This window comes from Scyliorhinus torazame, chromosome 7, assembly GCF_047496885.1.
Source record: "Scyliorhinus torazame isolate Kashiwa2021f chromosome 7, sScyTor2.1, whole genome shotgun sequence".
In the NCBI taxonomy this organism is placed as follows: Eukaryota; Metazoa; Chordata; class Chondrichthyes; order Carcharhiniformes; family Scyliorhinidae; genus Scyliorhinus; species Scyliorhinus torazame.
Window position 1 is genome coordinate 308574554 of NC_092713.1, and position 23279 is coordinate 308597832.

General features: G+C 53.1%; 1 protein-coding gene across 1 annotated transcript in view; it reads left to right on the top strand.

The window, feature by feature from the left end:
- Positions 1 to 23279, top strand: part of gpx3 (glutathione peroxidase 3) — a 44977-nt gene that overhangs the window by 14375 nt on the left and 7323 nt on the right. Inside the window, exons 2-4 of the mRNA XM_072512732.1 lie at positions 5379 to 5535; positions 8530 to 8647; positions 9321 to 9420. Of these exons, the coding sequence (XP_072368833.1) occupies positions 5379 to 5535; positions 8530 to 8647; positions 9321 to 9420 (375 nt within the window). The remainder of the gene's footprint in view (positions 1 to 5378; positions 5536 to 8529; positions 8648 to 9320; positions 9421 to 23279) is intronic.

A 23279-nucleotide genomic window follows, 5' to 3' on the forward strand; every position in this document is an offset into this window, starting at 1 on the left:
TTGACGGATTCATCACCACATTCAACAGCCGTCTTGCATTACTCGCGAGCTGCCTGCCCTTCACGAAGCCTGTTTGATCTTCTGCAACCACCCCCGGGACACAATCCTCCATCCTCCCTGCCAACAACATAGCCTATACTTTCACATCCGTGTTCAATAGAGATACGGGTCTATACGACCCACATTCCACCGGATCCTTCCCTTTTTTTGGGATTAGTGCGATTGCTGCCTGCTTCATCGTCTCCGGCAATCCCCCTTCTCCAGCGCTTCATTAAACGCCCCCAACAGATGTGGTGCCAGGTCCGCTGCAAATTCCTTATAAAATTCTGCCGGGTACCCATCCGGCCCAGGGGCCTTCCCCGACTTCATACCCCTGATACTATCCAGCACCTCCCTCAGCCCAGGGGCTCCTCCAACGCCTGCCTCCTTGCTTCCTCCACCTGGGGAAATTCCAGCTCGTCCAGAAACCGCCCCATGTCCCCCTCCTCTCCTCCTGGGTCTGCCTCATAAAGTCCCTGGTAATACTCTCTAAATGCCTCATTTATATTCCCAGGCTCTGACACCACATCCCCAGCCCCAGTCCGGATCTTCAATATTTCCCTGGACGCAGCCTGCCTCCGCAGCTGGTGCGCCAGTATGCGGCTCGCCTTCTCCCCATACTCGTATTGCACCCCTCTTGCCCTACGCAGTTGCCCGTTGTCAGCCTGTCAAATTGCCCCTGCAACTTTTTCCTCCTCGCCAATCCCTCCACGGTGGGCACCCTCGAATATTCCCTGTCCACCTCCACTATCTCGCTCCCTAGACAGTCATGTTCATCCCTCCTTTCCTTATTCGCACGAACCGTAAATGAGATAATTTCTCCCCGGACCACTGCCTTCAATGCTTCCCAAAAAATGCCCGCCGACACCTTCCCATTCTGATTGAACTCCACATAATCCCTAATCGCCAACCGCACCTTATCACAAAAACCTCCATCCGCCAACAACCCCGAGTCAAACCTTCCCCCATCCTCTGCTCTCGTCCCGTACTGAACCGACTATCCAGCCAGTGGGGTGCATGGTCCGAGATAACCATGGGTCGGGGGTGCGAACGGATCCAGCACCCGACGTAACCCCGGCACATGGCGCTATCAGTCCTGGAGGCCCGCCCTGGTATCAACAAGGGTCTGCAAGTTTGCAGCCATGGAGTTCAGGGAATTGGCCATCCCTGTCTGTGTCTGGGCGATGCCGGCCAGCACCTGGGCAATGGCGCCGATGCCCTCAGCGATGGCCTGGTGAGACTGGGCCACGGCCTGCTGAGACTGGCCCATGGCCTACAGAGACTGGGCCATGGCGTTGAGCGCCTCTGCGATCTGCAGCTAGCTCTGACTCATGGCTGCCTGTGAGAGGGCAGCCATGTCCTGGGCCTCAGACGCCGCCTGCACGGAAAGCCCCGCACCTTGCATACTGCTCCGCATGTCTGACACCGTCACCCCTATTGCCTCCACCGCGGACGCCAACCGTGCGGTGTCAGCCTGGGTGGCATGCATGACCGGCACCACTCCCTGCTCCTGGACGCGGGTGGACTCCTCCACCTGCGTCTGCTGCTGCCGCAAGCCGGCCGTCACCCCCTTCGATCGTCCCTAGGTCCGTGACTGCATCGGGTGTAAGTTTAGGTGTGGTAACTCCAGGAACCCATGACCTGTCTGGGCGGCAGATGGTTGCTTGCGCCGGGCTGCCCTCCAACCGCCTGGCCCCTCAGCTGCTCCTATCACCACCTGCTGTACCGAGACGGCTGTGTTGTGCGCACCAGTTAGTGTCCCAGCAGCCCCATCGCTAAAGTGCCCAACCGAGGTGAACGTCTCTGCGATGGTGGAGGGTGTAGGAGACAGCCGTGGCGTAATGGCGTGCTCCTCATCCGACCCGAAGTCCGGGGTCCCCCGGAGTGGTGTGTCCTGTCTGTCCATCCCCTGTGTGTGGGTGTCCTGGGGGGTTATGTCCTGTGTGTGGGTGTCATGTGTGTGGGTGTCATGCGTTTGTGTGTCCTGTGTGTGGGTGTCCTGTGTGTGGGTGTCATGTGTGTGGGTGTCATGCGTTTGTGTGTCCTGTGTGTGGGTGTCCTGTGTGTGGGTGTCCTGTGTGTGGGGGTCCTGTGCGTCAGTGTCCTGTGCGTCAGTATCCTGGGTGGGTGTGTCCTGTATGTGGGTCTCCTGGGTTGTTCTGTCCTGTGTGTCAGTGTCCTGGGTCGATTGGGACGGGGGCCTGTTGGTGTGGCTGCTCTCCCCGTCACTGGGTGTGGCCCTCCGACGTCGTCACACTGCCACTAGATGGAGGCAACGTACGCCTGACGGTCCCGGCCTATCCCTGTCATGTGGGCGCCCTGGCACGTCCTGGGGGTGGTCGGCATCCACAGGGACGGGTGGGTCAATGTTTGGTCCTGCAATACACAAAACAGCATGTATGGTTAGAGACGCAGACGAGGATGGGGGAAGGGGGTTGGGGGATGGGGGAAGGAGGGATGGGGGGAAGGGGGAGGGGGAGGGGGGAAAGGGGGGCAAGCAGTGGGGGGTCTCACTTGGTGCTGCGCCCCCGACCTCCGCATCCGCAACCTTCCGGTCCTCGGGTCTGCCAGCAAGGTCCAGCCATGAATGGTGAGGAGGCGCAATTCAGGTGGACCCCCTCCAGTCCTCTCACGCTCCCGGTTGTTATGAGTGTGCTTCTCCTGTGGGGGATTGGGGGTGACAGAGATAAAGGGCAATAGTGTTGGGCGGACAATACTTGTGTGTATGTTGGCATAGGTTCACAGCCCACCCTGCCAATGCAGCCTGCATGGGTGGGTGCTGCCATGTGGGTTTCCGCTAGGGCTGTGCCACCCATCCTGGGGGAGAGGGGGGTACTCACCCTGGCTGCCCTGACTAGGTCATTGACCTTGTGGCACTGGACACCTGTCCTGGCTGTTACGGCCACGGCGCTGACGGCCTCTGCCACCTCCCTCCACAGACGCCGGCTGAGGCGTGGAGCGACCCTGCGGCCGTGTCCGGGGTACAGGGCCTCCCTCCTCTGCTCCACTGCGTCCAGGATCGCCTCGATCCCCCGGTCCTGGAACCTCGGCGCTGCGGGGTGGGCGGTTATTTTTCCAGGTCTCCGGCGGTGGCGTCTTTTGTGCTGCGACGCCACGCGCGACTGTAATGGGTGACGCCGTCGCGATTGGCGTCACGCCGCTGCTAGCCCCTTCCGGGTCGGAGGTTTTCCGACGTTCTGGGTGGCCCGACGCCGGAGTGGTTCGTGCCGTTCTTGGCGCCGGCGTCAGGCCATCCCGCCGATTGCTTGAGAATCCCGCCCCTTATCTTCCAACCCACCTGCTCTCCAAAACCCACAAACCCCATCGCTCACCTCGCTGAGCTCGCCAAACATTCCCCACCTAGTACCCCGGATTTACCTCATTCCAAGATCCATTAGGCCTGTGAACAGCACGGTAGCGCAGTGGTTAGCATTGTTGTTTCACAGCTCCAGGGACCCGGGTTCGATTCCCGGCTTGGATCACTGACTGTGCGGAGTCTGCACGTTCTCCCCGTCTCTGCGTGGGTTTCCTCCGGGTGCTCCGGTTTCCTCCCGCAAGTCCCGAAAGACGTGCTGTTAGGGTAATTGGACATTCTGAATTCTCCCTCTGTGTACCCGAACAGGCGCCGGAGTGTGGCGACTAGGGGATTTTCACAGTAACTTCATTGCATTGTTAATGTAAGCCTACTTGTGACAATAAAAGATTATTATATTCATGGGGCCCGTTGCTGTCCCAATCGTGCCTACTAATGATATTTTGGCAATGTTGTGATTGCTGGAGTTGGTGGCCAATCGGATTGACTGGCACCTCCCAAGGGTGAGACGTCCTCCCCGGTGAGGGGCAGAAGTCCCATTGCCAGCCAGTTAGCCTGCCCGCTGGCAGTGGATTACGTCTGTAGGAGGGGCATAGAATGACAGGGCTTGGCCTCTGGGGCGAGGACGCGAGATGTTCATTCCACCAATGCCCCCCCCCCCCCCCCCCTCACAAAATACAGCCCAATATTTATCCCTCAACTAAGATCACTGAAACAGATGAACCGGGCATTATTGCAATACTGTTTGTAGGAGCTCACTGTGTGCAGGTAGGAGCTCACTGTGTGCAGGTAGAAGTTCACTGTGTGCAGGTAGAAGTTCACTGTGTGCAGGTAGGAACTCACTGTGTGCAGGTAGGAACTCAGTGTGTGCAGGTAGAAGTTCACTGTGTGCAGGTAGGAACTCACTGTGTGCAGGTAGGAACTCACTGTGTGCAGGTAGAAGCTCACTGTGTGCAGGTAGAAGTTCACTGTGTGCAGGTAGGAACTCACTGTGTGCAGGTAGAAGTTCACTGTGTGCAGGTAGGAACTCACTGTGTGCAGGTAGGAACTCACTGTGTGCAGGTAGAAGCTCACTGTGTGCAGGTAGAAGTTCACTGTGTGCAGGTAGGAACTCACTGTGTGCAGGTAGAAGTTCACTGTGTGCAGGTAGAAGTTCACTGTGTGCAGGTAGGAACTCACTGTGTGCAGGTAGGAACTCACTGTGTGCAGGTAGAAGCTCTCTTTCTCACTTTGCAACAGGGATTGGCTGTAAAATGCTTCAGGGCACCTTGAGTAGGGGTGGCACGGAGGCACAGTGGTTAGCACTGCTGCCTCACAGCGCCAGGGACCCGGGCTCAATTCCGGTCTCTGGTGTGGAGTTTGCACGTTCGCCCTGTGTCAGCGGGGGTTTCCTCCGGGTGCTCCGGTTTCCTCCCACAGCCCAAAGATATGCAGGTTAGATGGATTGGCCTTGCTAAATTTCCCCTTAGTGTCACAAAGATGCCCAGTTTAGGTCAGGGTATGGGGTTACAGTGATAGGGCGGGAGAGTGGGCCGAGGTAGACTCGATTGGCCGAATGGCCTCCTCCTGCCCTGTTGGAATGCGATGGTTCTGACATGAAAGGTGCTATCCAAATGCAAGTTGTTAATTTTTAGGCCCAGTTCTGTGGACAGTGATGTCCAGAGTTGCTTCTCTTCCATAACCGGTTCTGACAGGATGTGAGAAAACTGGGATTCAAGTTTAAAAAATAACTCTCACTTCCATAATCCCCTTCACAACCTGAGGATATCCCAAATTAAGTACTTTTGAAGTGTAGTCACTGTAAATATGTAGAAAACATGGCAACCAAATTGTACACAGCAAGATCCCACACACAGCAAACGATCATGGCCACAAAATCAGTTTACTTTTAGTGATGCTGGTTGAGGGGTAAATATTGGCCCAGGACACTGGAAAAAACTCACTCATTCCTCCAGCAGGGTCACAAGAGGTCATTACAATGATACATGAATAAATTCTCCTTCTTCATTTGCCTTTTTGCTTCCAGGTTTCACGCTGCAACACCTCAGCCCCTGGCTCCTTCCACGACTATGGAGCAACTATTTTAGATGGGAGCAAACGTGTCCTCTTTCGGGAATACGCTGGGAAAACTATCCTGGTCCTCAACGTAGCCACGTTCTGAGGACTGACGTACCAATACAAAGGTGAGGATGTGTTGCGGGTTCCAGCTCCATGGTGAGATTAGATAGAACATGCTGTTCAGAAAGAGGCCATTCTGCCCAATGGCTGTGCCTCCTTAGGCTGTGCCTCCTCCAGTCCTACTTGAAATCACCCAATCAGCTAATCCTGCCTCCCTCTTGTGCTTATCGAGCTTAACCTTAGTTGCATTTGGTGGTATTCGCCTCCCCTACTCCACCGGGAAGCACGGTACTCCAAAGTTCTGTTTGATGCTGACACACAAAGTGAAGCACTAAACTGTTCTACAATTCTTACAACCAGCCTCAAGCCAGATGTTCCAGTTTATAGGGTGGTGCAGCACAGAAGGAGGACCATCGTGTCTGTGTCAGCTTTTCAAAACAGTTATCCAATTGGTCATATTCCCCACCCTTTCTCCATTAACCTGCAAATGTTTTGTTTTCACATATCTGTCCAGCTGCTATTTAAAAGTTGCTATTGAGCCCGCGTCCATGCCCTTTCAAACAGTGCGTTCCAGATCATAACAGCTCACTGCTGTTACTATTCTTGGCCAGACCCTGGGGCATGGGGGGACGACTCAGTTAGGGACTAAGAAAGTTTTGTTTAAAGCTTGAGATTGAAGACACCTTTTAGAATGAAACGAGAAGATTCCATGAGCTTTGAACAAATAAAAACAAGCTTTACTCCACATGCTCAGAAAGATATAACAATTTACAATATCTTTCTTATACTCTAACATTCAGGGTGAATGTGAGGTACATGTGAATTGACAGACAAACTGTGGTTGAACATACTACAATATGAAGCAAATGACGGATGCAACCAAGACAGAGTCCATGGATTTGTCAAACATCAAGTCAAACAATCTCATTGGAATTCCGTCTCAAGAGGGATTCCAAGCTTCATATTCAAAGATCTTCCCTTGGAATTCTCTCCAAAAATCATTCCCACTCAGACAACTTTAACAATGGCCCAGAACACAGGGCTTCAATCTCACCCTCCAAGATTCCTTTTTCCTGGATTCCCGAGTCTGTACTTCAGTCTCTACTTACTGGCATAATTTCAGCTCATTGCTACACAGCTAGCTTCACTGAGCTGGCACTGCCCCAGACTGTCTCTGAACTCCTGTCTCCCAGTTGGATGTGACTCACAGGGCTTCCTCTGAGCCCTCTTCAATTCCCAGGGGCTCCCATGAGCCCTCATCTCAGCTCCTCGGAGCTAACAGCAGCACATTGGCTGCATGTTGCTTCTTCCCCCTGCTCCTGACTCTCCCAAAAATGACCGATTGATAACTGCTATTCACTGATGCTTGAACTGATTTGGGGACCTATCAAAAAGCTCCAAGAGGGTCCCACACTTGTTACGAGGCAGGGAGCAATGTAACCAGCATTGGAATATCTTCCATCTTAAATGTTACAATCTGCTGATCCAGCACACAAGGATGCACAGATCAAAGGATTTCTTGACAGTGCATTAAGAAAATCTCATCTCCCTTTCTGTATCCTGTAACAAAACCTCTGTCTAATGAAAATAAGTTCTCCTCATTTACTCCATCAAAACTCCTTCAGATGCTGAGGTGACATTGTGTGAAACTCTGAGACAGTCAGTCAGGCTTGGAGACTTTCCGCAGCCCAACATTCACAAACCTCAGGAGGGGAGGCAGCCAGGTATTGGTTACCACGTCTCTCTTCCCTTCAGCTCTGCCCCATCTCAGCTCTTTCATTTTTGTATATGAGCTAGAATCCCATCAAGGCAAGAACCACATGTGAAATTGGAACTCAGGCCTTTTAACAATTGGTGCTGAACTCTCACCAGACAAAACTGAGGGTGATTCTTCCAGGTCGATTAGAAGCGTGCCTATCTCACTGGTGTCCTTCAGGAAAGGCCACAGGCCAATCTGGAGCCGCATGTCCGACACCAGGCGGACGACGTTCAATGCACTCTGGAGGCATTTGCAATCAGGATGATACCAGAATCAACTAGTAACTGTTCAGGAAAGACTGAACAGCCTGGGTCTCTTGGCTCTCAAAGGCTGAGTGGTGACCTGACCGAGGTCTTTAAGACGATTAAAGGGTTTGATTGGATAGCCTGATTTAGAGAACGCAGGCAGAATTTCACCAAAACGTGTCAGGTTTTGACTGAAAACCAGCGAGTATTCCTCCAGATGTCCAGCCGAGTTTTCAGACTACATTTCCTGGGATTTAGTGCACAGACCACCTGGGGGTGTGCTTTATGCTGTCACTCTGGCAAGGTGGGGCCTGATAGAGCCAGCATGGCCGGCTCCACAGAGATCAGGGCGCCATCTTTATAGGGCCGCTCAATCAGTGCTGGAACTAACCCTGACCTTCCCCCCTCCCCCCCAAGGACACGGAGGAGCCCCCCATAAGCATCAGGACGACTACCTGCCACCAGGTATCAGGGGCTTTCTCCCCCCACAAAAAAAAAAAATCACTGACGTATCAGGGGCTCTGCCAAGCACCCTTCCTCGCTACACAAGTATTCTCTTCCAGCCAATAACCACCACCAACAACCACAGAAGTATCAGGGGCAATGCCAGGGTTGTGTGGTATTATCATAAATGTAAGCATTGCAAGGGTTAATGAAATGCCTAGAATAGCCACTGGAGGGAGCTACAGTTACAGGTTTATAAGACATTGAACGTGGGCGTTTAAAGTGAAGCGAGAAAGAGAAAGTTATGTTGATGGGAGTAAATGCAGCATGATGGGAGAAGGCTCAGAAAGGTGTTGGGCCGAATGGCCTGTTTGTGTGCTATCAGTTCCTGTGTAATGAGGGACATCACTTCCTTAGAGTCAGGCACATCCCAGGTAACAAATTAAAAAGAAGGAACTCTTTTAGAAGTAGCCAAGGAGACAGGCCTCATATTTGGGGAGTTGGGGGTGGGGAAGATGCTTGTTGAAGGGGTGAGGGAAAAGAGTTCTCAACATTTCCAAATCAAATTTGCACTGAGATGTAGTCAGGAGAAGTTTTCTTTTCCTCTCCAGAACTGAATGCACTACACGAGGAGCTGAAATCATTCAACTTCACCATCCTTGCATTTCCATCCAATCAGTTTGGTAAACAGGAACCAGGAGAAAACAATGAGATCCTTCCCTTGTTGAGGTAAGTAAGGAGATTTCGGAGAGCCGTGTGTGTGTGGTGTACCTCGCATCCTCAGCTAATTTCATCTCCATCCGCAGCCCAGCGACTTGCTCCCCTATCTCAGACCCGAACAGCCGATTAAATCTCCTGAGGATAATTTCTGTGTAAATAGCCCTGAAATAACACAGTGTATTAATACTTCCTTATTGTTCAGCCCTCTCCCGAGATGGATTTCATCCCACAATGCTGGGGCAAGTAACTCCCCTCCTGTAAACTATGAGAGGATGTGGGACCTGCTGCCTCTGTTGGGAACGTGTAGCCCCTTTGTTACCCGGATACAGCGGTAAGGCAGTGGAAATAGCCTCAATGATCCCCTGGTAGATAGAGGAATGAAACAACCTGCACACCTGCCCCTCTGCCACTATCCAAGGAACATGTGTTTGCGTAGAATGCAAACAAGTGGCTGGGCAGAAATGAATCCCTCCCCAGGGTAGAACAGCCTGACAACCCTGACTCGCAAAGTGTCTTCTTGGAGGAGGAAGAGCACCCAAATCCTCCAGGAGAGGTGGGAAGTGTGATTTCCATGGGTTGCTGGGTCTAACAGGGCTCTTAGTGGCCAATGCCATAGCTTCAAGCTCCAGTAATAAATGTTTTCCTCTCGTTCCACACCTAAAGTGTTGCCGTTTGGTCACAGGTATATCCGTCCCGGTGATGGGTTTGTGCCAAACTTCCAGCTGTTCCAGAAAGGGGACGTGAATGGTGAATCAGAGCAAGAGCAGTTCACCTACATGAAGGTAAGCGGGACACAGTCTCTACTTAGATTACAAAGATTCCTGACAGAACGAACGATAAGTATGGGAAGTCCATGGCAAGTAGGATTCAGATGAATCCCAAAGCTTTTTATTCATATGTAGAAAGCGAGGGAAAAGATTGGACCACTTAAGGACAAGGGGGAATCAATCTGTTGAGCCAGAGGAAATGGGCGAGGTACTAAATGAGTACTTTGCATCAGTGTTCACCAAAGAAAAGGACTTTGGGAAGATGATTCTTGGGTAGGGTGTGTGGATAGTGTGGGTTATGTTAACATCGAAAAGGAGGAGGTATTGTGTGGTTCAAAATACATTAAGGTAGATAAGTCTCCTGGGCCAGATGGGATTTACCCCAGAATACTGAGGGACGCAGGGAGGAAATGGCTGGGGCCTTGACTGACATCTTTGTATCCTCATTGGCTACAGGTGAGATTCCAGAGGACTGGCGAATAGCTAATATGGTGCCGCTGTTTAAGAAAGGTAGCAGGGATAATCCTGGAACCTTTAGGCCAGTGAGCCTCACGTCGGTACTAAATAAATTACTGGGGAGAATTCTCATGGACAGAATTTATACCCATTTGGAAACAAATGGACTCATCAGCGATGGACAGCATGGAATTGTGAACGGGAGGTCATGCCTCACTAACTTGTTCGAGTTTTTTGAGGTGGTGACAAAGATGATTGATGAAGGGAGGGTGGTGGATGTTGTTTACATCGACTTCAGTAAAGCCTTTGACAAGATGCCTCATGGCAGACTGGTACAAAAGGTCAAGTCACACAAGATCAGAGGTTAGATGGCAGGATGGATACAGAACTGGCTCGGTCACAGAAGGCAGAGGGTAGCAGTAGAAGGGTGCTTTTCTGAATAAAAGTTTGTGACTAGTGGTGTTCCAAAGAGATGGGTGCTGGGGCCTCTGTTGTTTGTAGTATACATGATGCGCAATCAATTACTCTCGAGACAAGGTGAGTCATAACTAATAGGCTTTAATCTGCTAGAACTCTTCCCCAGCAGCTTCGATACAGAAAGTGAAGGCTGCTGGGACGGCATTGGTTCTTATACTCCGCCTCTCAGGGTGGAGCTATGTACATCGGCCAATGGCAGACTCCTGGGTCTAGCCAATGGTCATCCACCTCTCAGGTACCGCAATACCTGGTATTACCATAATACATAAATGATTTGTTGGAAAATCTAGTAGGTCTGATTAGTAAGTTCGCGGATGACACCAAGGTTGGTGAAGTGGCAGATAGTGTTGAGGATTGTCAGAGGGTACAGCAGGACATAGATAGATTGGAGACTTGGGCAGAGAAATGGCAAATGGAGTTTAATGCAGACAAATGTGAGGTAATGCATTTTGGTAGGTCTAACATAGAGGGGAAATATACCGTAAATGGCAAAACTCTGAGGAATATAGAAAGTCAGAGGTATCTGGGCGTGCAGGTCCACAGATCTTTGAAAGCGGCAACACAAGTGGACAAGGTAGTCAAGAAAGCATACGGAATGCTTGCCTTCATTGGACGGGGCATCGAGTATAAAAACTGACAAATCATGCTACAGTTGTATAGAACCTTGGTAAGGCTGCACTTGGAATATTGCGCACGATTCTGGTCGCCACGCTACCAGAAGGGTATGGAGGCTTTGGAGAGGGTGCAGAGGAGGTTTACCAGGATGTTGCCTGGTCTGGAGGGTGTTAGCTATGTGGAGAGGCTGAATAGACTCAGACTGTTTTCATTAGAATGATGGAGGTTGAGGGGGGACCAGATCGAGGTCTACAAGATTATGAGGAGCATAGACAGAGTGGATGGGCAGGCACTCGTTCCCAGGGTGGAGGGGTCAGTCACTAGGGGACATATAAACCTATGTCGGTGGCGCAATGTTTAGAAGAGATGTGTGAGGCAGATTTTTTACGCAGTGGGTGGTGAGTGCCTGGAACGCGCTGCCAGGGGAGGTTGTGGAAGCAGTAGCACTGTGGCTTCACAGCGCTAGGGTCCCAGGTTCGATTCCCACTTGGGTCACTGTCTGTACAGAGTCTACATGCTCTCCCCGTGTCTGCGTAGGTTTCCTCCGCTTTCCTCCCACAAGTCCTGAAAGACTAAGTTAGCTGATTGGACATTCTAAATTCTCCCGCTGTGTACCCGAACAGGTGCCGGAATGTGGCGACTAGGGGCTTTTCACAGTGACTTTTTTGCTGTGTTAATGTAAGCCTACTTGTGACAATAATAAAAGAGTATTAACGATGTTCAAAAGGCATCTCGACAAATACATGGATAGGATGGATATAGAGGGATATGGCATTCAGAAGTGCTGAGGATTTTGGACAAGGTGGCATCATGACCAGTACAGGCTTGGAGGGCCGAAGGACCTGTTCCTGTGCTATATTGTTCTTTGTTCTTTGAGTTCCACACTGTCAGAGGATCAGTACTGAGGGAGCGCTGCACTGTCAGAGGGTCAGTACTGAGGGAGTGCTGCACTGTCAGAGGGTCAGTACTGAGAGAGTGCTGCACTGTCAGAGCGTCAGTACTGAGAGAGTGCTGCACTGACAGAGGGTCAGTACTGAGGGAGTGCTGCACTGTCAGAGGGTCAGTACTGAGGGGGTGCTGCACTGTCAGAGGGTCAGTACTGAGGTAGTGCTGCACTGACAGAGGGTCAGTACTGAGGGAGTGCTGCACTGTCAAAGGGTCAGTACTGAGGTAGTGCTGCACTGTCAGAGGGTCAGCACTGAGGGAGCGCAGCACTGTCAGAGGGTCAGTACTGAAGGAGTGCTGCACTGTCAGAGTCAGTACTGAGGGAGTGCTGCACTGTCAGAGGGTCAGTACTGAGGGAGCGCTGCACTGTCAGATGATCAGTACTGAGGGAGCGCTGCACTGTCAGAGGGTCAGTACTGAGGGAGTGCTGCACTGTCAGAGGGTCAGTACTGAGGGAGCGCTGCACTGTCAGAGGGTCAGTACTGAGGGAGTGCTGCACTGTCAGAGTCAGTACTGAGGGACTGCTGCACTGTGAGAGGGTCAGTACTGAGGGAGTGCTGCACTGTCAGAGTCAGTACTGAGGGAGTGCTGCACTGTCAGAGTCAGTACTGAGGGAGTGCTGCACTGTCAGAGTCAGTACTGAGGGAGTGCTGCACTGTGAGAGGGTCAGTACTGAGGGAATGCTGCACTGTCAGAGTCAGTACTGTGGGAGTGCTGCACTGTCAGAGGGTCAGTACTGAGGGAGCGCTGCACTGTCAGAGGATCAGTACTGAGGGAGCGCTGCACTGTCAGAGGGTCAGTACTGAGGGAGCGCTGCACTGTCAGAGGGTCAGTACTGAGGGAGTGCTGCACTGTCAGAGGGTCAGTACTGAGGGAGCGCTGCACTGTCAGAGGGTCAGTACTGAGGGAGTGCTGCACTGTCAGAGTCAGTACTGAGGGAGTGCTGCACTGTCAGAGTCAGTACTGAGGGAGTGCTGCACTGTCAGAGGATCAGTACTGAGGTAGTGCTGCACTGTCAGAGGGTCAGTACTGAGGGAGTGCTGCACTGTCAGAGGATCAGTACTGAGGGAGCGCTGCACTGTCAGAGGATCAGTACTGAGGGAGTGCTGCACTGTCAGAGGGTCAGTACTGAGGGGGTGCTGCACTGTCAGAGGGTCAGTACTGAGGTAGTGCTGCACTGACAGAGGGTCAGTACTGAGGGAGTGCTGCACTGTCAAAGGGTCAGTACTGAGGTAGTGCTGCACTGTCAGAGGGTCAGCACTGAGGGAGCGCAGCACTGTCAGAGGGTCAGTACTGAAGGAGTGCTGCACTGTCAGAGTCAGTACTGAGGGAGTGCTGCACTGTCAGAGGGTCAGTACTGAGGGAGCGCTGCACTGTCAGATGATCAGTACTGAGGGAGCGCTGCACTGTCAGAGGGTCAGTACTGAGGGAGTGCTGCACTGTCAGAGGGTCAGTACTGAGGGAGCGCTGCACTGTCAGAGGGTCAGTACTGAGGGAGTGCTGCACTGTCAGAGTCAGTACTGAGGGACTGCTGCACTGTGAGAGGGTCAGTACTGAGGGAGTGCTGCACTGTCAGAGTCAGTACTGAGGGAGTGCTGCACTGTCAGAGTCAGTACTGAGGGAGTGCTGCACTGTCAGAGTCAGTACTGTGGGAGTGCTGCACTGTGAGAGGGTCAGTACTGAGGGAATGCTGCACTGTCAGAGTCAGTACTGTGGGAGTGCTGCACTGTCAGAGGGTCAGTACTGAGGGAGCGCTGCACTGTCAGAGGGTCAGTACTGAGGGAGCGCTGCACTGTCAGAGGGTCAGTACTGAGGGAGTGCTGCACTGTCAGAGGGTCAGAACTGAGGGAACGCTGCACTGTCAGAGGGTCAGTACTGAGGGAGTGCTGCACTGTCAGAGTCAGTACTGAGGGAGTGCTGCACTGTCAGAGTCAGTACTGAGGGAGTGCTGCACTGTCAGAGGATCAGTACTGAGGTAGTGCTGCACTGTCAGAGGGTCAGTACTGAGGGAGTGCTGCACTGTCAGAGGATCAGTACTGAGGTAGTGCTGCACTGTCAGAGGATCAGTACTGAGGGAGCGCTGCACTGTCAGAGGATCAGTACAGAGGTAGTGCTGCACTGTCAGAGGGTCAGTACTGAGGGTGAGCTGCCCTGTCAGAGAGTCAGTACTGAGGGAGTGCTGCACTGTCAGAGTCAGTACTGAGGGAGTGCTGCACTGTCAGAGTGTCAGTACTGAGGAGGGCTGCACTGTCAGAGGGTCAGTCCTGAAGGAGTGCTGAACTGTCAGGGGGTCAGTACTGAGGGAACGCTGCACTGTCAGAGGGTCAGTACTGAGGGAGTGCTGCACTGTCAGAGGGTCAGTACTGAGGGAGTGCTGCACTGTCAGAGGGTCAGTACTGAGGGAGCGCTGCACTGTCAGAGGATCAGTACTGAGGGAATGCTGCACTGTCAGAGTCAGTACTGAGGGAGTGCTGCACTGTGAGAGGGTCAGTACTGAGGGAGTGCTGCACTGTCAGAGTCAGTACTGAGGGAGTGCTGCACTGTCAGAGTCAGTACTGAGGGAGTGCTGCACTGTCAGAGTCAGTACTGAGGGAGTGCTGCACTGTGAGAGGGTCAGTACTGAGGGAATGCTGCACTGTCAGAGTCAGTACTGTGGGAGTGCTGCACTGTCAGAGGGTCAGTACTGAGGGACTGCTGCACTGTGAGAGGGTCAGTACTGAGGGAGTGCTGCACTGTCAGAGTCAGTACTGAGGGAGTGCTGCACTGTCAGAGTCAGTACTGAGGGAGTGCTGCACTGTCAGAGTCAGTACTGAGGGAGTGCTGCACTGTGAGAGGGTCAGTACTGAGGGAATGCTGCACTGTCAGAGTCAGTACTGTGGGAGTGCTGCACTGTCAGAGGGTCAGTACTGAGGGAGCGCTGCACTGTCAGAGGATCAGTACTGAGGGAGCGCTGCACTGTCAGAGGGTCAGTACTGAGGGAGCGCTGCACTGTCAGAGGGTCAGTACTGAGGGAGTGCTGCACTGTCAGAGGGTCAGTACTGAGGGAGCGCTGCACTGTCAGAGGGTCAGTACTGAGGGAGTGCTGCACTGTCAGAGTCAGTACTGAGGGAGTGCTGCACTGTCAGAGTCAGTACTGAGGGAGTGCTGCACTGTCAGAGGATCAGTACTGAGGTAGTGCTGCACTGTCAGAGGGTCAGTACTGAGGGAGTGCTGCACTGTCAGAGGATCAGTACTGAGGTAGTGCTGCACTGTCAGAGGATCAGTACTGAGGTAGTGCTGCACTGACAGAGGGTCAGTACTGAGGGAGTGCTGCACTGTCAAAGGGTCAGTACTGAGGTAGTGCTGCACTGTCAGAGGGTCAGCACTGAGGGAGCGCAGCACTGTCAGAGGGTCAGTACTGAAGGAGTGCTGCACTGTCAGAGTCAGTACTGAGGGAGTGCTGCACTGTCAGAGGGTCAGTACTGAGGGAGCGCTGCACTGTCAGATGATCAGTACTGAGGGAGCGCTGCACTGTCAGAGGGTCAGTACTGAGGGAGTGCTGCACTGTCAGAGGGTCAGTACTGAGGGAGCGCTGCACTGTCAGAGGGTCAGTACTGAGGGAGTGCTGCACTGTCAGAGTCAGTACTGAGGGACTGCTGCACTGTGAGAGGGTCAGTACTGAGGGAGTGCTGCACTGTCAGAGTCAGTACTGAGGGAGTGCTGCACTGTCAGAGTCAGTACTGAGGGAGTGCTGCACTGTCAGAGTCAGTACTGTGGGAGTGCTGCACTGTGAGAGGGTCAGTACTGAGGGAATGCTGCACTGTCAGAGTCAGTACTGTGGGAGTGCTGCACTGTCAGAGGGTCAGTACTGAGGGAGCGCTGCACTGTCAGAGGGTCAGTACTGAGGGAGCGCTGCACTGTCAGAGGGTCAGTACTGAGGGAGTGCTGCACTGTCAGAGGGTCAGAACTGAGGGAACGCTGCACTGTCAGAGGGTCAGTACTGAGGGAGTGCTGCACTGTCAGAGTCAGTACTGAGGGAGTGCTGCACTGTCAGAGTCAGTACTGAGGGAGTGCTGCACTGTCAGAGGATCAGTACTGAGGTAGTGCTGCACTGTCAGAGGGTCAGTACTGAGGGAGTGCTGCACTGTCAGAGGATCAGTACTGAGGTAGTGCTGCACTGTCAGAGGATCAGTACTGAGGGAGCGCTGCACTGTCAGAGGATCAGTACAGAGGTAGTGCTGCACTGTCAGAGGGTCAGTACTGAGGGTGTGCTGCCCTGTCAGAGAGTCAGTACTGAGGGAGTGCTGCACTGTCAGAGTCAGTACTGAGGGAGTGCTGCACTGTCAGAGTGTCAGTACTGAGGAGGGCTGCACTGTCAGAGGGTCAGTCCTGAAGGAGTGCTGAACTGTCAGGGGGTCAGTACTGAGGGAGCGCTGCACTGTCAGAGGATGAGTACTGAGAGAGTGTTGCACTGTCAGAGGGTCAGTACTGAGGGAGTGCTGCACTGTCAGAGGGTCAATACTGAGGTAGTGCTGCACTGACAGAGGGTCAGTACTGAGGGAGTGCTGCACTGTCAGAGGGTCAGTACTGAGGGAGCGCTGCACTGTCAGAGGGTCAGTACTGAAGGAGTGCTGCACTGTCAGAGTCAGTACTGAGGGAGTGCTGCACTGTCAGAGGGTCAGTACTGAGGGAGCGCTGCACTGTCAGATGATCAGTACTGAGGGAACGCTGCACTGTCAGAGGGTCAGTACTGAGGGAGTGCTGCACTGTCAGAGGGTCAGTACTGAGGGAGTGCTGCACTGTCAGAGGGTCAGTACTGAGGGAGCGCTGCACTGTCAGAGGGTCAGTACTGAGGGAATGCTGCACTGTCAGAGTCAGTACTGAGGGAGTGCTGCACTGTCAGAGTCAGTACTGAGGGAGTGCTGCACTGTGAGAGGGTCAGTACTGAGGGAATGCTGCACTGTCAGAGTCAGTACTGTGGGAGTGCTGCACTGTCAGAGGGTCAGTACTGAGGGAGCGCTGCACTGTCAGAGGGTCAGTACTGAGGGAGCGCTGCACTGTCAGAGGGTCAGTACTGAGGGAGTGCTGCACTGTCAGAGGGTCAGTACTGAGGGAGCGCTGCACTGTCAGAGGGTCAGTACTGAGGGAGTGCTGCACTGTCAGAGGGTCAGTACTGAGGGAGCGCTGCACTGTCAGAGGGTCAGTACTGAGGGAGTGCTGCACTGTCAGAGTCAGTACTGAGGGAGTGCTGCACTGTCAGAATCAGTACTGAGGGAGTGCTGCACTGTCAGAGGATCAGTACTGAGGTAGTGCTGCACTGTCAGAGGGTCAGTACTGAGGGAGCGCTGCACTGTCAGAGGATCAGTACTGAGGTAGTGCTGCACTGTCAGAGGGTCAGTACTGAGGGAGCACTGCACTGTCAGAGGATCAGTACTGAGGGAGTGCTGCACTGTCAGAGGGTCAGTACTGAGGGTGTGCTGCCCTGTCAGAGGGTCAGTACTGAAGGAATGCTGCACTGTCAGAGGGTCAGTACTGAGGGAGTGCTGCACTGTCAGGGGGTCAGTACTGAGGGAGTGATGCAATGTTGGGGTCCATAGATTTGAACACCTCTTTCACATTTACCTTAAGTTTCTACTTTGAGTATCATTTGAAGTCCTCCCTATTTATACATTTTATCCCATCCAATGGGGAGTCCCGGTGGCGATCACTTGAGCTTTTAAATATCGGGAGACGGGCATCGTGGCTGATAAGGAGGAGAGAGGAGGTAGGACACAGAGAGGCCTGACTGTGGGCTGCCAGGCTGGGTACTGGTCGGGCTGGCTGGGGGAAGTATCGGGGTGACGGGTGTGAGGCCTGGTTGACCCCCCACGGGACTGGGTCAGTGTCCAGGCACAGACAGCCATTGCTGTGGCCTGCAAAGTAGCCATCATGCTGCACACCCTACTGACCACCCACTTTGACCCTTGGTTCTGCAGAGTGATACCGGCCGTATGGCTGGGAGGGAGGTGGGCGACTCCGGGGGCAGATTCTGCAGTGCCAACTGGGGCCATTGTGTAGCCCGGTTGACCTGGTTGGGCACGAGGGTACGCATCATGCTAACATATTGGCCTTTCGCCCTCTGCAGCCAATGGATATTGGAATTCAACCAGCAATGATGGCCTTCTTCCTGATCACTGCAGCCCTGGGGGACGCACTGCGGCTGTACGAATGGGCGCTGCCTGAGGAGGCAGAGAAAACTGCAGCAGCGGAGCCTATCCCAGAGGAACAAGAGGCAGCTGCTGAGGAGGGAGAGGTGGCCGCCCAACAGGCTGAGGAAAAGGAGGTGCCTCATGAGGCCTCGCGTGTAACGGCAGCGCCCGTCATTCGAGGACCTGCTGGACCGGGCATCCCGTCGAAGACTGTGGCTGAGCAGGGGGACAGTGCGACACATCTGCCAGACTATGGCACACGTGGCACAACGGGGGGGTTGGGGAAGAACACCCGCACCCCGTGGCCGTCAAGGTGAGGGGTGGGCTGGTCTGGGCTGGCCGCAGAGGGGGTGCAGGGGGATGAGGGACTGGGTGGACGTTGGGGGTGGGCTTTGCTCAGGGACCGCAGTTCAGCCAGCGCCCACTGCTCCGATGCCCCACGCACATCCCACCGCCCTCCCACACCCCCTCCTCTCCCACCCCACCTCCGCCACCCCAGGGAATTGATGGGACCATGTGCCGGAAATGGTCAGCTCGCATGCAGGGTTCACCCAGCTGGATGCTGGAAAGTCCCCCTGAACCTTTACGCCACGGGGTCCTTCCAGGCGCCGAGTGCTGACCTGATCGGGATCTCACAGAGCTCGGTGAACAGGTGCATCCGCGCAGTCCCAGAGGCCCGAAATGCCCAGTCGGCACAATCTCCATTTCAATGTGGACCGAGCCCACCAGGATGCCCGGGCAGCAGGATTCGCTGCCATCACCAAGATGCCCCAGGTCCAGGTGGTGATCACAGGGCATGTTGCCCTACGAGTGCCTCCAGGTGACAGGATGCTCTACACAAACCGAAAGGGGGTCCACTCGCTAAACGTTCTGCTTGTATGAGATGCGCATGATGCATGACTGCGCCCAATGCCCGGGCAGTGTGCACAAGGCCTTCATCCTGGCACATTCAACGATTCGTAGCCTCTTTGAGGTACCCCCCCCCCCCCCGATTGGGGGGTTGGCTCCTGGGTGACAGGGGTTATCTGGGGTGGTGGCTGATGGCCAGAGGTCACAGGCTGTTGCGGAGACCCACTGCAATGATGCCCATGCAGCGACCAGGAGTGATTGAGTCTTCTGACGAGGAGGATGCGGTGGAGGGCGAGGATGGGCAGGACATGAGGCACAGGAGGCCGCACAATGTGCGCGCTAGGGCCAATGCGCACGGAACGCTCTGATCGCCTCCAGGTTCATCGACTGGTGGGGAGACTGGCCAGGGGCACGAACTCCGGATCCCATCCCCCACCCATCACCCCCCCTAACCCCCCCCCACCCCCCCGGCCACTTCCTCGCCTTCAACCCCCTCCGTCATACATACCTGTCGCACTGTGGGGTGCAGGCCCTGGGTTGGCAGTAACAGCGGTCCATGGGATGGAGGATGATGACAACCCGCTCTGCGATGAGCTCTGGTGCTCCGCATCGTCTGACAACGTCTGCCTCCTGCCCACGGTAGCACTTTCCAGCATGGTCGGCACCACCTTCTGCTCCTGCACACGGTTGGACTGCAGATGCGGGCGCTCGCCGACAACCCCTCGTGTAGACCCTGGCTCTGCGACTGCATCTTCACGATCGATGGGACTGTCTGTTCCAGAAACCTGAAACCCGTCCGGGTGACAGCTGGTCCCTGGAGTCGACCTGCTCTCCGACCATCCGCCCCTCAGGAGTTCCTACCTCCACCTGCTGTACCGGAGTATGTGTATGGTCACACCAGATGGTGTCGCAGGAGCCTCTTCACTAAAGTGGCCCACCGAGGTGAGTGTCTCTGGGATGGTGGAGGACGTTGGAGACAGCTGTGAGGGGAAGTCAGTGTCATCCTCAGACTCGGGCTCCGGGGGTGTCCTGAGTCTCGGGTCTATGGCTTGCGTCCGTGTCCTCGTTGCTGGCCAGCTCTGGCCGTGGCTCACAGCGGGGGACACCACATGGGCCCACCCCATCACCAGCAGAACCTACAAAACACAAGACAAGCCGCATGTTGGCCCGGAGGGAGAGGGGGTTGCTGGAGCGGGGTGTGGGGGTGGTGTGAGGGTGCTGTGGGGGTGGGGTTAGGGTTGACCCACGGTCACGGGGAACCGCGTTCAATGGGGTCTCATTTCCTCGCCTGACGGCGATCTCCCCGGGTACTGCCCTTTCCTCGGGATTGCCGACCATGTCCAGTGCCCTCTTGTTCTGCCACGGCGACGGGCCTACTCACCCTGGCCACCCTGACAATGTTGTGCAGTTTGTTCCTGCACTGCTGGCCGGTCCGCAGTGTTCCTCATGGCGCTTACACCCACTGCCAACTGTGCCCAACTGGCTGGCAGCCACCTTCCCAGCCACGGGTACAGGGTCAACTACCTCTCCTCCACGGCATTCAGCAGGGTCTCAAGGGGCTGGTTTAGCACAGGGCTAAATAGCTGGCTTTTAAAGCAGGCCAGGAAGCGCAGGTTCAATTCCCGTACCAGCCTCCCCAAACAGGCGCCGGAATGTGGCAACTAGGGGCTTTTCACAGTAACTTCATTTGAAGCCTACTTGTGACAATAAGCGATTTTCATTTCATTTCATTTCTAGCTAGGCATCCGTAAAATGGGGTACCACTCTCCTCGCTGCCATCTTGTTGGCTAGGTTGGTGTGTGGGGAGTGAATTGTGTATATGCGTCTGCAGCTTGTCAGCCTCCTGAGTGTCAATCCCGAAACTGGTGAATCCGGCACCGTTTCTCATTGGAATTGATCGCGGTCCACGTGGCTCCGACGCGAGCCCCTTAACGGTCATTGAATTGGTCCAGGTTTGGCGCCAGTTTTGCTGTCGTAGAACTCCACCTATCCCACCCCAGTATCAACACTTAAATTTTGCCAGCTGTTTAGCACAATGGTTAGCACTGTTGCTTCACAGCTCCAGGGTCCCAGGTTCGATTCCCGGCTTGGGTCACTGTCTGTGCGGAGTCTGCACGTTCTCCCCGTGTCTGAGTGGGTTTCCTCCGGGCGCTCCGGTTTCCTCCCACAAGTCCCGAAAGACATGCTGTTCGGTAAATTGGACATTCTAAATTCTCCCTCTGTGTACCCGAACAGGCGCCGCAGTGTGGTGACTGGGGGATGTTCACAGTAACTTAATTGCAGTGTTAATGTAAGCCTACTTGTGACAATAAAAATTATTATTATTGTTTTTATTCTAGCCACTAATTATTCTCAAACACTCTCCTTTCCCCTGTTTATTTTTATCCCCTGCCCTGTACATAAGAACATAAGAACATAAGAACTAGGAGCAGGAGTAGGCCATCTGGCCCCTCGAGCCTGCTCCACCATTCAATGAGATCATGGCTGATCTTTTGTGGACTCAGCTCCACTTTCCGGCCCGAACACCATAACCCTTAATCCCTTTATTCTTCAAAAAACTATCTATCTTTATCTTAAAAACATTTAACGAAGGAGCCTCTACTGCTTTACTGGGCAAGGAATTCCATAGATTCACAACCCTTTGGGTGAAGAAGTTCGTCCTAAACTCAGTCCTAAATCTACTTCCCCTTATTTTGAGGCTATTCCCCCTAGTTCTGCTTTCACCCGCCAGTGGAAACAACCTGCCTGCATCTATCCTATCTATTCCCTTCATAATCTTATATGTTTCTATAAGATCCCCCCTCATCCTTCTAAATTCCAATGAATACAGTCCCAGTCTACTCAACGTCTCCTCGTAATCCAACCCCTTCAGCTCTGGGATTAACCTAGTGAATCTCCTCTGCACACCCTCCAGTGCCAGTACGTCCTTTCTCAAGTAAGGAGACCAAAACTGAACACAATACTCCAGGTGTGGCCTCACTAACACCTTATACAATTGCAGCATAACCTCCCTAGTCTTAAACTCCATCCCTCTAGCAATGAAGGACAAAATTCCATTTGCCTCCTTAATCACCTGTTGCACCTGTAAACCAACTTTCTGCGACTCATGCACTAGCACACCCAGGTCCTCTGCACAGCAGCATGTTTTAATATTTTATCATTTAAATAATAATCCCTTTTGCTGTTATTCCTACCAAAATGGATAACCTCACATTTGTCAACATTGTATTCCATCTGCCAGACCCCAGCCCATTCACTTAACCTATCCAAATCCCTCTGCAGACTTCCAGTATCCTCTGCACTTTTTGCTTTACCACTTATCTTAGTGTCGTCTGCAAACTTGGACACATTGCCCTTGGTCCCCAACTCCAAATCATCTATGTAAATTGTGAACAGTTGTGGGCCCAACACTGATCCCTGAGGGACACCACTAGCTACTGATTGCCAACCAGAGAAACACCCATTAATCCCCACTCTTTGCTTTCTATTAATTAACCAATCCTCTCTCCATGCTACTACTTTCCCCTTAATGCCATGCATCTTTATCTTATGCAACAACCTTTTGTGTGGCACCTTGTCAAAGGCTTTCTGGAAATCCAGATATACCACATCCATTGGCTCCCCGTTATCTACCGCACTGTTAATGTCCTCAAAAAATTCCACTAAATTAGTTAGGCACGACCTGCCCTTTATGAACCCATGCTGCGTCTGTCCAATGGGACAATTTCCATCCAGATGCCTCGCTATTTCTTCCTTGATGATAGATTCCAGCATCTTCCCTACTACCGAAGTTAAGCTCACTGGCCTATAATTACCCGCTTTCTGCCTACCTCCTTTTTTAAACAGTGGTGTCACGTTTGCTAATTTCCAATCCGCTGGGACCACCCCAGTGTCTAGTGAATTTTGGTAAATTATCACGAGTGCATTTGCAATTTCCCTAGCCATCTCTTTTAGCACTCTGGGATGCATTCGTCAGGGCCAGGAGACTTATCTACCTTTAGCCCCATTAGCTTGCCCATCACTACCTCCTTGGTGATATCAATACTCTCAAGGTCCTCACCTGTCATAGCCTCATTTCCATCAGTCACTGGCATGTTATTTGTGTCTTCCACTGTGAAGACTGACCCAAAAAACCTGTTCAGTTCCTCAGCCATTTCCTCATCTCCCATTATTAAATCTCCCTTCTCATCCTCTAAAGGACCAATATTTACCTTAGCCACTCTTTTTTGTTTTATATATTTGTAGAAACATTTACTATCTGTTTTTATATTCTGAGCAAGTTTACTGTCATAATCTATCTTACTCTTCTTTATAGCTTTTTTAGTGGCTTTCTGTTGCCCCCTAAAGATTTCCCAGTCCTTTCGT